The 16,638-nt window shown below is 46.3% G+C and overlaps 1 protein-coding gene across 2 annotated transcripts; it reads right to left on the bottom strand.

The window, feature by feature from the left end:
- Positions 1–239: 239 nt before the first annotated feature.
- ADCYAP1 (adenylate cyclase activating polypeptide 1) lies at positions 240–8,671 on the bottom strand. 2 transcript variants are annotated; one of them, XM_084848097.1, is made up of 4 exons: positions 8,571–8,671; positions 3,539–3,676; positions 2,707–2,802; positions 240–423 (listed from the first exon to the last, which is right to left on the bottom strand). In XM_084848097.1, the coding sequence occupies exons 1-4, from the start codon at positions 8,669–8,671 to the stop codon at positions 240–242; spliced, it is 519 nt and encodes a 172-aa protein (XP_084704223.1). The 2 variants fall into 2 exon arrangements, with proteins under 2 accessions (XP_084704223.1, XP_084704224.1); XM_084848098.1 differs by having other exon boundaries at positions 3,539–3,673.
- Between the last annotated feature and the right edge of the window lie 7,967 nt (positions 8,672–16,638).

The following is a 16,638-nucleotide window of genomic DNA, read 5'->3' as shown; positions in this document are numbered from 1 at the left end:
GTGCGTTTCTCTAGTGCTTATTCTTAAATTTGTTTTTTTTGTACAAAAGAAAAACAATATTATTATCAAAATATTCATTTAATGGCTTTACTTCATACATAAATACATGTTTAGATAACACAGGAGCAGTGATTGATCAGTCAGTTTGGGAATGACTTTTTAGGGAGGGGAGGGTCCTCTCTCGGATTTTTTTTTTTCCCGGGGCTTTTGTATACACAGGAGCGGTTGGGAACTCATCGCTACAAATAAGCTACTCGGCGTCCTTTGTTTTTAACTCTTTGTTTATACCTTTTCCCCAGGACTGCTGCCAAGTATTTCTTGACAGCCATTTGTTTTCGGTAGCGGCTGTAGCTGTCTGTGAATATGCCGTCCGAATGCCTTTTGGAGAGCGGTTCCGAGTCGTCCTCCAGGCCGCTAGCCCCGCTGTAAGGGAAAGAAAGCAAAGCAAACCATGGTTGCGCAACGGTGGAAACCTCGGCCACTTCCCTAGCCGCAGGACCAAGTCTCCCGGAAGAAAGGAAGAAGAAAGCTGCATCCGAAACGTACAGCACATCCGTTATCTATCTCTAGATGATGGACTGGCAGCTTCACTGTGGATGGGAGTTTGCTGAATCCCAGTAACCTGGCACTGGATAGTCAGTTTCCACGTTTGGGGTCTGTGTCGATTATTGAGCAATCATTCAAACTCATCGTCTTGTTTATAAACAAAAGGAGAGGGAACTAGTAACGACCCGATCTTTACCTTTGATTAGGTTGTGTCCTCTAAGATCGGGGTGATTTGGCGGTGATGTGGGGTAGGGAGTCACCCTCTCTCTCGTTTCTTTACTACCCCGGGCCTGATCTAGCGTCTCAAGACAATGTCCTATGCTAATTACCTTCTCCTTTTTAATAACCCCAAGCTTTTCTCTGTTGTTAATAAAACACATACACACAGAGAGCGCAAAGAGTCTTGGGCGCCTTAACTGATTGTTGTTTTTGTTGCAATAGAGTAACACAGCCACCCTCTGGAATCAGTTGTTGTTGTCATTTATTATCATTTTATTTTCACTATCATCATTATCCTCACCCTCTTTTGTCACAGAGTAATCCAAAAGTATTTGGCCTAGGTGAGATGGGGGGGTGTCTTTTCTTTCTCTTCTTCTTTTTGTTTCTTTTAAACAGCTAAAGCAACACGTAGACGGGGTGGGGGAGAGAAATAAACGGCAGGCCCCTCCCTGAAGAGAAACAAAGGGCTTTCTCTAAAAACGCTGCGGAAGTTGAAGTCTGATCATAATACAAGTCGACAGTCGGGAGACAATCTCTTCATGGCATGAATTATTCATTCTGAAATTGTGTAATCCATTTCCCCATGGGCTTTATTAAAATGTTGCCTTCTGCTGATATATACACACACACACACATATGTACCGGGGGCTGGCATCCGGCTAAGAAATTTGGTTTTAAACCAGAGATTGGGGGCGGGGAGTATTAGGTGCTTTATTTTAATTTTTATTTTCGTGCCACAACATTCTTGGTAAATCTGCGTCTGGGTCTATGGAAATGCTGCCTTTCCTCTCCGAGGGACCCTAAGTATTTAATCATCCCCACCAGATCAGAATCTGTAGAGGATTGAACGATAGACGCTGACAAGGTCTTTATCAGCTGAGCTTGCCATTGCATCTTTTCATACCGTCAGCCTGAATGGGATGCGGAAAGAGAGAGGGAGGGAGGTTGTATCCTATTAAACTCAGAGTTTAGGGATAATAGCAGCACCATTTATAAATTGTACAATCCAATCCTATCGTGGCCGTTTGAAGGTCCCAAACCAGGAAAGCCCACCTCTTCGCGAGTTCAGCCCAATTAATTTTAATGAGATTCCTCTGGAGTAAACGGTTTCTGAATTGCACTCCAACAGTACTTGGATCAGCAGCCCATTTTAACCATGATGAAGCGAACGTCCCACTGACTGCAGTGGCATTTAGTGCCAAGAAAGTATGTTGAGGTTACAGCTCTAAACTAAGTTGCATTCAGACTCTGATCAAATTTTGGGAGAAGCAAAAACAACAAAGAGCTTATTGTGCTCGGGAAACAAGTATATTGTACCTCGGGACCCTGTTTTTGCTACCACCAGTGTGATTCCTCTTTTGGACTTCTTGGGAAATAATTTCCACCGACTTGAAGGGAATTTATATCCATGCAAACATATTTAGGATCGCAACCCGGAAGGCAATATGCACACGACACTGGAGAAAAGCCAAATAGCATTGAGATGAATTGATCAGGGTTGGGCTAGCAACCGGCCAGCGGGGAGGCGGGCAACTCGATCCGCAACCCGTTTATGCTAAAGGCATCTAGGTCGCCGATTAACACACTATTAACACACGAAGGCGCCCTTTTCCTTGCAACCTGGGTTGCAGGATTTAAATCCGAGTACAATTAATCCAGACCACTTTCTTAAATGATCTTTGGACCGGAGTGTGGACCAGTTTTGTTTAAATGGATACATTCCTGCCATTTCTGCTGAGAGAGATGATGGATGGATAAGATACACTGAGCACTGAAACGAAACACTGCTAAACAATATGTTCAGCGCCATTTAATCCATTCTACTCCCTATCGGGTGGTCCTTAAGGCTTGTTTATTTAGACATCGTTTTTCTACACTCTCTCTCGCACACACACGCATAAGGACCCCCCTTCCCTGTCCAAACAAGAAAGAAGCTCTTACCCCACCCGTTTGGCCATCAGAGAATGCAGATACTTCCTCGCTGATAACTGGCCCAGCACTTTCCTGTAGGCTTTATTAAAGATCCCATCCGCGTGCCTACAAAGCAAGAAATGGGAAGGGACGGACACACGAGAGACACAGTTCAAAATAAAACAGGCAACAAGCCACGAGAGCGACCCCAGGGAGGAACCTCACACGACTACGGCTGCACAGATCCTGCAGACGGTGGTTTGCGGACAGGGCGCCTCTTGCAAGGAGCAGCGGCCTTGGCCACCAGCGCTTCTGCTTGGGTCTCTCCCCCAGGGAGCTCGGACCGCGCCTGCTTCGGCGGCGGCAGCGGCGGCGGCGCCAGCCCGTCCACCCCCATCCTCTTTTCCTGAGCTTGCAGCGTGCCGGGCAATTTCTGGTCAATTTCAAGGACTAGCTGCGCCGCTTTGCTAACAGGCTGCTTCCGGCTGCTGTTGCTCGCTTGCTTTTGCTGGGGGGGGGGGGGAGGAGCAGAGATCAGCCTGATTTTGTCTCTGCTTTCCCCACCCCCACCCGCACCCGTCCATCCTCAAGCTATAGGGTTGACGCTGAAACCTTATAGAGCAGAGGATCCTTGCACTGAGTGAATCCCCCCTCCTTTATCCCCCCCTCCCCCAGCTCTAAAGACAAAGCTAAGAACCGTTCCGGGACCACACACACACACCCGCCAGCCGTCACACCTACCACCACAGCCCAATCCTGGGCCGATTTCCTTGGACGTAAGTGCCACGTTTTTGGGACTGGCTCTCAGGTAAGCGCGCTTTAGACTGCAGCCCGCTCTCCTTTTTTCTTTTTTTTTAATCACCTCTTTTCCGGAGGGTAGTACAAGGTGTAGACGTCGTCCAGCATGGAGGAAGGGTCGGCGATCGCGAGGGGCTCGCTGTCGAAGGCGTAGTCCGAGAGGCTGTTCCCGTCCTCGTCGTACATTTCATCTTCCAGCCTGCTGGGGAAGGGGACAGGAGGCACCGCCTTGGTTTCGGGACTGCGGCGCGGCGGGAGTTTGAGAAGGGGCCTGGTGGTGGGCGGGGGAGGGGGGCATGCTGGAAGTGGGCGGGAAGGGCCACATTCCTCAGCCTGGGGCCCTCCAGATGTGTTGGACTGCAACTCCCAGCATCCCTCAGCCAGCCGTGCTGCCTGGGGATGTAGTCCAACACACCTGGAAGGCACTGCGTTGGGGAAGGTTGCCACAGAGGCACGAATGACTCCCGAGGCCCGCTCCCCGCTCCCCCACCTTCGGTTCCCTCTCCCACGCCCGTGTGCCCCCTTTGCCGCGAAGCAGAAGAAAAGCGCGTGCCAGCTCACGAGGCTGGGTCGCTTCCAGGAGCAAAGGAAGCCCCACGAGCTGTCAAATGGTAGCTGGGGGGAGGCAGAAGAGAGAGAATCCCCAGGGAGCCTATGCAGGCCCTGAGACGCCAGCCCTGCTACCCACTTTCCAGCCTTCCCCAACAACCTGGTCCCTGGCTGGGGTTTATGGGAGTTGTAGTCCAACGCATCTGGAGGGCACCCGGTTGGGGAAGGCTGCTCCAGACCTCTCCATCCGTGGTTGGGTCCGGGCAGAACTCCACAAGACGAAGAAGGAGACCCGTTTTCCTTCTCGTCTTTCCCTCTTTCAGTAATGTCAGTAACATTAGCACGGAGCGGACAAAGGTGGCGTCCGGGGCCCCACAGCCCCCTCTGGGGGATCCGCCTGGGCACCCCTCCCGCTCCCAGGCCGAGTGCCCTGGACTGCGAACCCCCACGGAGGGGCCGCCGCCTGCCTTTCTGCCTCGAATCTGCGCGCCCAGGCCCATCCCCGCCCGCGCCACCGTGCCTCGAGGTGGCTTTGACCGCGAGCAAGACAGGAAGCCATCCCTGGCCAGAGGCAGTGCCGCGGGGTGGCCCCACCAGACTCCCGGCGGGAAGGGAGGGCAGACCTCGGACAGGTCCCCGCGGTCTCGCCTCCGAATCGACCTCGCGGGACCGGTGTAAACGCCCAGGCAGAAAACGAGAAGCGCCGGGTGGGCCACGCGCGGCGTCTGGGGGCCAGGCAGGAGCGATGGGTGAGAAATAAAAGCCCGAGGCTTCGCTTTGCTTTTGCCCAGAGGGGCCCTGCTGCCGTCTTGCGTCCCGCCCCCTTATCGCCCGGCGCCTGGGTGTCGCCATCCCCGCGAAGGGAGCAGCTGAGCCAGGAAGGGGCTCCCCAGCCTAGGCGGGGCCAGAAGCTGGATCTCCCTCCTCGCCGTGCGAACCCGGCGAGGAAGGCGCTTCGAGCGGAGTCGTGCCCTGGGCTGGCCGTGCGCCCTTGCTCTCCCCACGCGCACCCTTACACTTTCCGGCCTCTTCCAACGCTCCCCCTGCCCCGCCGTCTCCCTGCCGCCCGATTTAGGTCACTGGATGTCTCCGGCAACTATTTTCGTCCACGGAGCTCTGGCAGGAGCCATCAGTAACAGATGCTCCTCAAGTGTCTCGCGGGGGCTGATTCAGGCGCTCGAATGAAGCCCGCGCCCCCGCCGAGCGCTGCCCCCCGCCCCCGCCCCGCCCCTGGAGCAGGCCGCGGCTCTCCGCCCCCAGCCCAGCCCAGCCCAGGCCGGGCTCTAAGGATGGGGCTGAGGGAGACAGGATGGAACCCCGGGCAGGCAGCAGCGAGCGCCTTCCACAAGCGAGGGAGGAGGGGAGGAGCCGGTTCGTTTCAGGACAGCCCCGAGAACGTGCGCAGCGGGGCCCCCGCGCACTTTCCGCTCCTCTCCTCCGCAGCTGCCAAGAGCGAGCTGCATTCTCAGGGACACCCCCCCCCCATTTGGGGGAGGGGGGAATCCTCCTGCTTCCCAAGGATTGGTGGAGGATCACTAATCCCCCCCCCCCCGCATTTCGTCTGTCGTAGAATCCAACAGGGGTCAGTAGCTTTCTTGGCTCGTGGAATCCTTCCCGACAGACATTTTTTAAACACACACACACACACTTCTAATGCTGGGAAAGCATCCCTTTGGACTGGGCGCAGCGACCTCTTGCTTCACAAGACCGTGACGCTGTCTGCAGAGCCCTCCCTCGCGTGAAACCCCTCCTCCGCCAAGGAAAGGGAATGTGAAGTTTCCTTTCCGCAGCCTACGTCTGCCGATGTAGGTTCAGGAGTTCGATAAAACCCGTCTGAGATGAGCCCGCCTGGCTCAGACAAAAGTCCACCTAGTGCTGGCCAGCCCGCACTAGGAGAACATTTGGGAAGTTCACAAGCAGCTGATCCTTGCAGATACACTGTCCCTGAACGAGGAAGTTCCCTTTAGCGGTTACAGATAATCCCAATTTGAGATTGCTTTTTGGTGGGCAATACAGATAGGCTCACCCTCCACCAATTGTTCTGATCCTCTTTTAAAAAGCAATCTAAGGTGGTGGTCCTCCCCATATCTTTAAAGATCATAGCATCTTTGAGACTAGGGAATATAAAGTAGGTAGAACTGCAATAATATTTTATTGAACCAACCTGTAACATTTAGGGTGCAATCCTATGCATATTTAGACGGGGGGGGGGAGTCCTACAGCAGCCAGAGTAGGACTTTTTCTGTCGAAACTTGGATAGGATCGCTCCCTTAAAAGTTTACACACTCCTGCACCTAGCCAGGTTCCTCTCTTTGTATCTTTGGGACCATCAAATCTGAACCATCCTTTCTACTTAATATTTATAGGACGACACTCTGCTAATAAAAGGGAAACGCTTGTGGGTTGCAGCCAGGTGCTGCAATCCTGAAATTAGTCAAGTTGCTATCTTCAACCCATTCTAAAGATTTCTGCTTCTATCATCAATACATTGCCTTGGAACTCAGTCCACTTTCTTTCAATGGAGGTTATTGCCAAACAAACGTGTTTAGGATTTTGGAATGAGAAACCGGTTTGAGGGATGTAGGTTAAATCGTCACTGGAACGTAACTTCCTGTTCTTGGTAAGTAAATACGTTTGGGATTGCTACCTCCTGGCGTACCCATTGGATTCTGTAAGAAGCAACCGTTTGAGTAAGAATTCCAGGTTGAAAGGCATTCAGGGGAGCGATTTAATAATCCAACCACATTTCTTTTCAATGAAACTGATATTCGCGGAAACGAGTTCAGGAATGAGAACACCCTGCCTCAAACTGAAAATTCTTGAGGATCCTGGAATTTCCATTCCGAGGAGCCGTAGGCAGCCAAACTCTCAAATCTTACAAGGCAAGTCTGAAAATCAAAACCAGAGCGACCAATCGGACCCCACCTTTTAGGGCAGTCTTTAGCCCTACACACTTCACGTGTACACATTCTGCATGACTTTGGACTGGGCCACAATTTAGTTAAGCTAAAAATCCTAGATTTAAAGTGATGGGCGCCTTCATTCTGAACACAGCAAGCAGGACTGAATTTAATGGCGTTTACGTCAGGTCCTATTGCGATTTAATGATTCTAAATCGGTTGATCGCATTAGTTCATCACATGCCGATGGATTTGCCTGTCATATATGCTGTATGGCATATCGTATTTTGCATTACGTATTAGATATACATTTCTGCCTGTGGCTGTACTGTAGTAGACACCGCAGCATTTTAAGCACAACCAAACACTTTCCTCTAGCAACTTGACTACAGGCTGAATACCTGCCAGACAAACGTAGCAGGTTATAGCTAGCCAAACTGGGAATCCGAAGTGAATGGACTTCTACGTTTATGCATGTATACTTACGTCCTAGAATCTAGGACCTAGATGCAAACGTACTTCGTTATGAGCCTAAGACTACAATCCTTGTGCACACTGACCTAAGGTTAGGCTTCACTGAATGTGGTAGGGCTTACTTATAGGCTGAACATACCCACTCGTTGAAATCAGTGGCATTTACTTCCGAGTAAATATGGTCAGGTATCAGAATGACTGATATATATATACATATATTTAACAATACTTGGCATTTCTGTTCTTTTGTAGAGAAGCTCCTTAGATCTCACAATTGTTGTAAATAAAAAATTGGCTTCCTCCACCCCGTTCCTGTGAACCGCCCAAAGAGCTTTGGTTCTTGGTCGGCACAGAACTGAAATGAATGAACGAATGAATGAAATGATACTAAACGCATTCCTTGGCAGTAACGCTCGGCGAGGATTTAGGATACCAGCCTCCAGTGTTAGTAACTGGTTTTACAGTTTCGGCTTATGCTTCAGAGTCAATCCCGTGGAATGATGGTATGGAATTCGTATCATAGGTCAGATACTGAATAGGGACCCCCAGATCCAAATTAGAGAAAGCAGAGGAGAGTAATATGAAATAATATACGTCTTGGAGAAGAGATCGTGGACTTTCCTACAAGCAATTAATTAAGCGATTCACGCGCACGCGCACTCTCTCATTCATAAACACACACACACCAATCATAATCTCCGCATTTCCCTTGGCAGTCACTTTCATGGCCATGCAGAGGACAGCAGCCCCTGTTTCCTAACTCCTAATCTTCTGCAGAGCATTAACGATCCCTCCAGGCCAGGGCACTAACCCGGATCTTGAACCTCGGGCTGCCGAAACTCTTTGACCCTCTCCCCCAAGGTTAGCGGAGGCGGACATTCGTTGGCACTTGCCTTCTTCGCCAGGGAAAAGGCCAAGTGGCTTCTAGCAACGGGAGGCTCGAGAGTCCGCGCTGGACAGCTCCGAGCGAAGGGCTGCATGATCTAATGCTAGCCTACCTGAAGTCCTGTTCGTTTCAATGGGTCTACTCTAAGTAGGACCGGCCTTGCCTGCAAGCCCGCGTCTCGTCGGAAGCAGGCGAGCGGCGAGGAGAGGGGAGGCGAGAAAGGCGGTCCCTCGTGTAGCCGAGGCCGGGTTCCGGGCGAGACGGGCTGGGGAGAGCAGGGCACTTACCTCAGCGCCGGGTATTGGAGTCCAGCCGCGGGTGAGCAATAGACGCTGCAGTGCATGATTATCCCATAAACCAGCAGGGCTAGAAACGCTTTGCTGCACATCGCCACTCTGTGAGGAAGGAAAGGGCGGACGGCGGTCACCACGGGGCTCCTCTGGCGCTCGCCGTCCCTTTCTCCAGATTTGCCCACTGAGCCGCTCTTGGGACATTTCCCCAACAGGCGCAACCTCTCGTCCCCTCCCCGCCCCACTACCTTCCCCCGGCAATGCCCACCCTCCTCTCTCCTCTCTCCCTGAAGTGCCATTCAGCTAGTCCAACCTTCCCCCAACCTGGCGCCCTCCGGATGCGTTGGACGACAACCTCCACCATCCCCAGCCACCATGGCCGGGATGATGGGACTCGTCCTTGCCCAACCGTCTGGAGGGCGCCGGACTTGGATATAGTTTGTCTTACCATTCAACTCTAAACAGCCGGCACAAGATTGGATCTGGATTAAGGATTTCTCTCTTCCTGTTCTTCTTCTTTTCCTCGCAAGAACTTTCGGAGGTGGTAGTTAATCCTCGTGGAGCATCGCCTCTATCTGTCTGTCTGTTTGTCTCTCTCTCTCTCTCTCTGTCTCTCTCTGTCTTTCTTGCTCTAATCGGCAAAAGGGAAGCCGCAGAAAGGGAGGGGGCGTGGGACAAACAGCAGATCGACTTGTTAGCTGCCTAGCTTATTGGGGGTGGGGGCCAGCTCAATTAAAAAAAAAAAAAGTTTGCAGGTCTAGAGTGCAATCTGCCAAGTAGGGAAGAGACAGGGGGAGAGAAAGGAGGGAAATCCCTATAGAAGGAAAGAAAAGAGCAGAAAGGGATGAGGAGGGAGGGGGAGATGTCTGTGTTCTAGCGGATGCTAGGGAGCGGTTCCCTTTCCCTTCTCCGAGCTGCTTCTGGCTTCAGGGTCGGTGTTCTGCTCTTTATCCTTCTCCTTCTCCTCCTTTTCCCCTTCTGTGCCTTCCAAGCTGGACCAGTCTTCCGCTGCTTGCTGCTGATATCTTAGACCTCCTCGTTACCTACCAGATCTTTTGCACCTTCTTAGCTTTCTGATCTCCAGCTCTCTCTGCTGTAAATAGGGGTCTCTCCCTCTCTCTCTCTCTCTCTCTCTCTCTCTTTCTCTGCCTTGTTGCCTTGCCTGGTGTCTACCTTGTTTTGTTTCTCTGTTGGTGTGGCGTTCGGATTTTTATTTGCCAATGACTTTTTTATTGTTGTTGTTGCAGTCACGTAATAATCGCTATCAGAAAAGACGTCACCAGTCCAATTCCTCAAGGAACAAAAAATTCCAAGACCAAGATGATGCGAGCAGGAGTCATAAGCTTCTCATAAGCACTTTAACTGGCACTCTCCCCTCCCCCCGACACACACACACACACACACACACACTCACACACTGCTCATTCGAAACAAAAAAAATCTCAGTGAGGTGTCTAATTGTCAACTTTCACCTTTCCCCCATATTTCTGAGATGGACCATTAAACTGAATGACGCTTGTAAAAAGTCAGTCCTTCACGGATGTATCCTGCTCCTAAACGTCTTACTTGGAAACTAGTTCCATTGATTTCAATGGAAGTTTTACTTCCAAGTAAAATTCCGAAATCACTGCCTAGTAAGTGACTTTAATCTGTTTTTAAGGAGAAGATCTGCTCGTTTACTAAGCCAAGATCCCTGGGCACATGTGGTCCTTTAACTGGTGCGATTAAATACTTTAATCGCTGTTGTCGTTGTTGCTGTCTTTATCATTAATATTCGTTTTTCAGAGGCAGTTTGAAGTCTTAACAGATACTCGGTAATTTTCTAATTAGAGATGGCAATTGACAGTTTGTGGCCAGTGGGTGGATTGATTACCCACAGGGCGAACAGTTGCTTTCCCAGTGGAGCTGTCCATACACTGTGGTGCTGAAATGGCTTTGGCAACCAAACAAGGAACTTGGAAGAACGTTGCCACCAAGATTGCTCCGTATTTACAGAGCTCCCACACTGGCAGGGCAAAATTAGAAATGTCACCGTTTAGTCCATGCAGTGAGAATGGCTTGTTGCAGTAGCATATTTTCCCCCATTTTGAATGTGTGATGAACATATTACCCCCTGAATGCAGAAACGGATTGCATCTTTTTTTATTTAAGGAAAGCCACCACAGGGTCTTAGGCTCCAGCTGATTACTTGGCGGGCACAATATTTATAACAGCAAATAACACTTCAGAGGTCTGAAAAAATAAAACTCAGGCAATGAAACACAACTATTAGGAAGAGGAGAATTTTCTTGCAAGTTTGTGTTTGCATCTTTTGTTTTTTATCCTTTTCTCTGAGCAAAAGAAGCTACACCATTTGGAGACTTTGCAAAGAAACAGATGCAGACTGGAAGGGAAAGGGATTTCTGTTAAAACTTCGTATACTGGGGAATTCTGAAGGGGATCCCTCCTTGGGAGTTCACCATCCCTGGGCATTATCTTCCCAAAAATGACTTGAAGGAAGAGCAGTGGGAAAGATAATTGTCAGGGCTTGGTTTCACGTCATTTGCTTTTACTAGTTTCTTGCTTCCCTTTCAAAGGTAGAAATCCAGATTCATATTCATCTCAGAGAATTGTCTCAAGAAATGCAGACTGGTGGAGCCACTGCTGCGCATTTTAATTATTAAGCTGATGAGCAAAAGAAGCAGGAAGAAGCAGAGCCATCCTATTTTTACTTCCTGAGGCAGTTACTTGGCTTTATCATGCTGCTCGCAACATCAAGATCTCAAAATCCAAAACGTGTACAGAATTTAATGGCGAATATTAGGTTTTGCTGCTTTCCCATAGCTGAAAGAAATGCAAAGTTAATGATAATTAGCATTGACAAAACTTGGTTTGATTGTGTGTAGATTTTTTAATGTATCGAAATTAAAACCATTAGACTTTTGCCTTAAGCATTTAGCAAGAAAATAAAAATCCTCACCCAACTTTTGGTTAAATAGAGTTTAATTTTCTGATAAGAATCTGTTGACATCGATTAACATTATTCAGTTGTACTCCTTTAACTTCTAATGGTTTCACTATCAACATTCATGTGAAATGATCCAATAAAGTTTCCTTTCTTCCCAAAGTATTGTAATTTATGGATTTTCAGAATCATGGAAACCCTTCTGACATGACGTTCCACAGAAAACCTGTTGCAAGCAGTGCCTGCCACCTTGTGGGAAATTTAAAAGGTGCATGACTTAATACTGTGGTTTGCGTGCAGATCTTTCTCCTTTTATAGGGACTTTTAACTGAATAATCACTAAGTGAATGCTTCACATCCCTGCATTTTCTTTTATCTTTATTGTAGTTGATAGTTGCTGAGATGTTAAGTCAACCTACCCAAAATGGGTGTTTTGCATAAATGTTTTTCCCCCCATCCTAAATTACTGCTTTTTCCACCTTAATAAATAAAATAGAAAACTGGACTAAAACCCATTGACAGCATGAAGGAATTCTGTGATTCGAACATCTTGATCCTAAGTATATTATTTGGATGTTAGTCCTATAGAAAATAATATGCCTTATTTTTAGGGGGGGGGAAATGTGTTTGAATCAAGATGTAAGGTCTCATATCCTGCAGGACTAGTACTCATCAGTCCCCATCACAGACACATAGTATGCTATCTTCCTGTGTTCTCAATGAGTGAGGAAAAAGTAAAGTCTCAGTGGAAATGGTTAAGCACTTTACCTTAAACAACCCTGCTTCCCAATCCAGCTGCACCAACTGCACAGCCTTCTGGTCACATCATGGTTAATGTAAGTCATGTGACTCTGTGAAGTGCCCTGGTGCAATGTATTCCACAGGCAGTGCTCCATTTCTAAATATCAGAGTGCTGTGGCTCAAGTTTCTCTATAAGGCAAACATCTTGCTACCTGAAAGCCCTTCTTCCTAATCCCAGGTATGCATGGTCTGGTTGTAGTAGCTCAGTAGTGTTTGCTTTATTAGTCTTATTCCATTCCCTCTGTCATCCACAGTGGAATCCAGGAGAAGCAAGACTCATAAACCACACTATAAAAAAAATCCTACAAAGAACTTTGCCATAGGAAACAGCACACAAATCCCAGAGGGAGGTAACCTATATTAGTCTGTCACCACAAAACTGACAAGGGTCTTGCTTCATCATAAATACTTACAGATTGTTTGTAGCATAACAGCGAGATGCAGATACATGAAGTGTTATCCTCAGTTGGCAGATTAGACAGACAGACAGACAGACATCCGCCAACTGAGGTATGGGGGGCTATGTGAAGAGAGGGGGAAATGTACCAGGTGACAATGAAATGCAGAACTACAGTCTATGACAATTCTATGTAAGGCTTAAGATAAGCAATACGATCATTTGCAACAGTAATTGGTGTGATAACACAATCATCCTAGCATTCTTAGGTTAATTCATGCATGTAGTGGGACTGGAAATTAATGTCTCTATTAAAGCAAATTGAAGCTTGTGCAGATACCACATGTGACTGCACATGTGTCTATTAGCCACAGCTTCCCAGTCCACATACATTACATACACATGCAGCAGAACAGGCACAGTGCCATCATCATGAGAAATAAAGCAAAAAAAAAATACAATATTTGCTATATAGAAATAGAAAATATTGCTATTCCTGCCACTATGATTTTACTGACAGAAGGATGCATGAGGCATTCCAAAGGCAAAACTGGAACACCAACACTCCCAAACAAAGGGGATGATGGCTTCTTTTTTCCTGTACCAGAGGTCCTGAGTATGCTTAAATCAATGTCAGTCACATTTATGATGTCTGGCTTGCATTATTCATAACTGATTTTATCATTCTTGTGCTATTCTGCTATCCAGAATAAAAAGTGACATAACTCATAATTTCATTAGTCAGACCTGACTAGCTATTTCCTGACATGGCTACCTATATCCATCCCCCTCACTAATGGCTTTTTACTTCTTCCTCTTTAGACTGGCCTTTGGCCTGTGCATTTATTTGTTTTATGCTCACATTACTGTTTATATTGTTCATAATATAACATAATATAATACTGTTCTTTTATCATGTTTTAACCCCACATTTACTTGTTTTTGTTTTTGAATTTACTAGTTGCCTGTTTTTAATTTGGGGGGGGGGTGTTTGCATCTCTCATTGTTGTTTGCTGACTTGGGCATGATTCATGGGAAGGTGGAATATACATGTTTGTAATTAATAAAATATCCACAAAGATAGAAAGAAAAGGGCAAATATAAGGTAAAGTCAAGATCAGTATGAAATGTATAAAACAATCCAATTGAAAATATCAGTGAGAGACATGATGATAGAATTAAGACTGCAATCCTAAATGCACTTACCTGGGAGTGAGCCCCATTAAACGTGGTGGGGCCTACTACTGAGTAAACATGTGTAGGACTGCACTGTTAAAGAACTATTCAGGTGAGGCTTTAAGTGTTGTGCACAGCTAGCAGAATTGTTGAGTCACTTTTTCTTTTTTAACCTTATTTCAGAAACTCTTATTTCTGTTTCAAGTAGTTTCCCATATAGGCTGCTTTTGAAGGTTCACAAATCCCAGGTTTCTTTGGGCACACAGAACCAGTTATGCAGCTGTTTGGATTCTGGCAACAGACTTTAGCCTGAGCTCACAATGAAAGTTCATTTCCAGTTTCTTCTGGATTTAAGATGTGCCAATTAAAGCAACACCTAGGTGCAAATGTCTGATATGATGCGAAATACTTCATCCCTTCTATGCAAATGCCTAGGATGACTCAGACAAACACATAAAGAATGAACCAAAGAAGGACCAGTTTTGGCACACCAGATGTCTACTGAAGTATCGATGTATGGAAAGAAGTGGGAAAACTAACCCATCAGAACAGGCCCACTCCTGATATCAGTTTCATCCTTACATATCCATTGACTGTAATATGACAGATGAGAAGTAACAGCCTGAGAGATGTAAAAACAACATATAAATTTGTCATGCAAGAAAATACATCCAACAGCACTCTGAGAGAGACGCACATTGTGATGACGGGGCTCTGTAGCCTAATCTGATCTCCAGCTCCTGTCTGCTTTATGTTTTCAATCACACACACACACACACACACTTCTCCTCCTTTCATGCACAGTAGTATCTCCCCTCCTTAAATCTCACTTCATCACATACTTTTTCCCTCTCCCTCTTCTCTACCTCAGTGGCCTCCTGTCTCAACAATTCCCATTACAAATCAACCATTGTACACACACATGGTCTGCATTTTGCTCAGTATAAACATACAGAGGGAGCCTTTCCACATGAAAAAAGAGCACGGAGGGGTGTCATTGTGATATTTTGATCCATCTAGCTCAGTATCATTGATACTGACTGGCTGCATCTCTCCAGGGTTTCAGGGTGGATTCTGTCCTACCACAGTAGCACCGCAGTAAATCCCCCCCTATAGATTGGCCCCTGGAGATGTTGGGGATTGAAACTGGGACCTTCTCCATGGAAAGCGGGTGCTCTGACCATCACTGCTAGTCCCAAAAGCAACACAAGAATGTTTTGTCCCAGTAGAAAAGACTAGGTGAAATATTTTAAAAGCTCTTCTGTTATTGTTTAAAAAAAAAAAAAACAGCATCATCAAACTGATCTTCTGATATAAAATTCCATAGACAGTCATGCAAACTAATGGGAGAATCTTATCTGCCAATAGCTGTGCCAACTGAACATTGGATTTATAATTAAATGACATTTTATGCAATTGTGGAGTTTTTGATGCACCTCTTTAAAAGGTATTTCTGAGATATAACTTAATGGGATGTTGGAAAATTATTTCTTGTCAAGCAGAAGCCCAGGGAAATAAACGGGCCAAATTCTTAATAATTAATCAAAAGAACATTCATCTCACTAGAGGAGGAAAGATAAGTGAATAAAAGTTACCCCTGGTCTGTTGCTCCAAATGCATTATGTGTCATTAGCAGGATAACCATTTGCTCTGTTCTTCTTGTGGTATCACTTAAAAAGATGTTGAAGGGTCAATGTGTCCTTGTTTTAAAGGCAAATGCTTTGCAACTCTGCGTTGTTGTTTTTTCAGCTGGGATTGATAAAATCTCAGAAATAAAAGCCTTTGCTTTTGCTAAGGACTGCAAACTTTATCAGATGGGCATAGTCGAATTCTAGAAGTATATAGAGGAATTGAGGGGCACACCTAGATTCCAGGACCTAGAAGACCCCAAATTAAATCAAAATTATATTAAGACCAGAGAGAGAGAGAGAGAGAGAGAGAGAGAGTTGTATATAAAATTACAGGCCTCTGTCTGATTGGAATTTAGCCTTCTTTATGCCCATGAAATTAGACTCAATAAAGTATGGTTTATCTGAATGACAAAGTATTGTCCTGTCAGGATCCCAGACCTTTAGACACTAAGTTCATTTCACAATCAACGCTCCTCTTCTCATCATAGTACTTCCATTCTTCCTGGTAATTACTCCCCTCACCTTAGTACTTCCATTACTCCTCTATCCCCCCTTGCCTTTCTCCTCTTTTAGACCCTCCCCACTTCACATACTGAACACTGCATAATTATTTCTGAATGCATTATGGGAGAGATACACTCACTGAAATCCTTCCTTCCTTCATTTTTTCTGTATGGAGGCATTTGGAAACTTACCAGAGGACTCCACACTGTTGTAAGACATATGAGTCTTAGTCCTTTCTGATACAACACCTAAGCAGAGACCCCATTTACTCCTTGAGGGTGGGGTAACATTTTGTGATTGGATTAGCTTTTTATAAAATTATTATTATTATTATTATTATTATTATTATTTCAATTTATGAGTTTACCTATAACTGAAATTCTCAGGGCAATATACATAATAAAACAAATACAATAAAACCAATAATAAAACATATATTTAAAAAAAAGGATTTAAAAGCAGTAATAATAAGCATGTAAATCATTTTAAAAGGAGAGATAAATATCAAAACAGACAAAACATGGAAAAGGTAATTTCAAAATGTAGCTTGATATCTGTTGATGGAGAAATCCTATAGGCTTTGAGCTCATAATATTTGTTATCTGAAAAATC

The sequence above is a fragment of the Heloderma suspectum genome, chromosome 4, assembly GCF_057233095.1.
Source record: "Heloderma suspectum isolate Gila_16-S chromosome 4, 16-S_ref, whole genome shotgun sequence".
NCBI classification, from domain to species: domain Eukaryota; kingdom Metazoa; phylum Chordata; class Lepidosauria; order Squamata; family Helodermatidae; genus Heloderma; species Heloderma suspectum.
The sequence above is the reverse complement of the archived record's forward strand: the minus strand, read 5'-3'. Positions and strand labels throughout refer to the sequence as shown.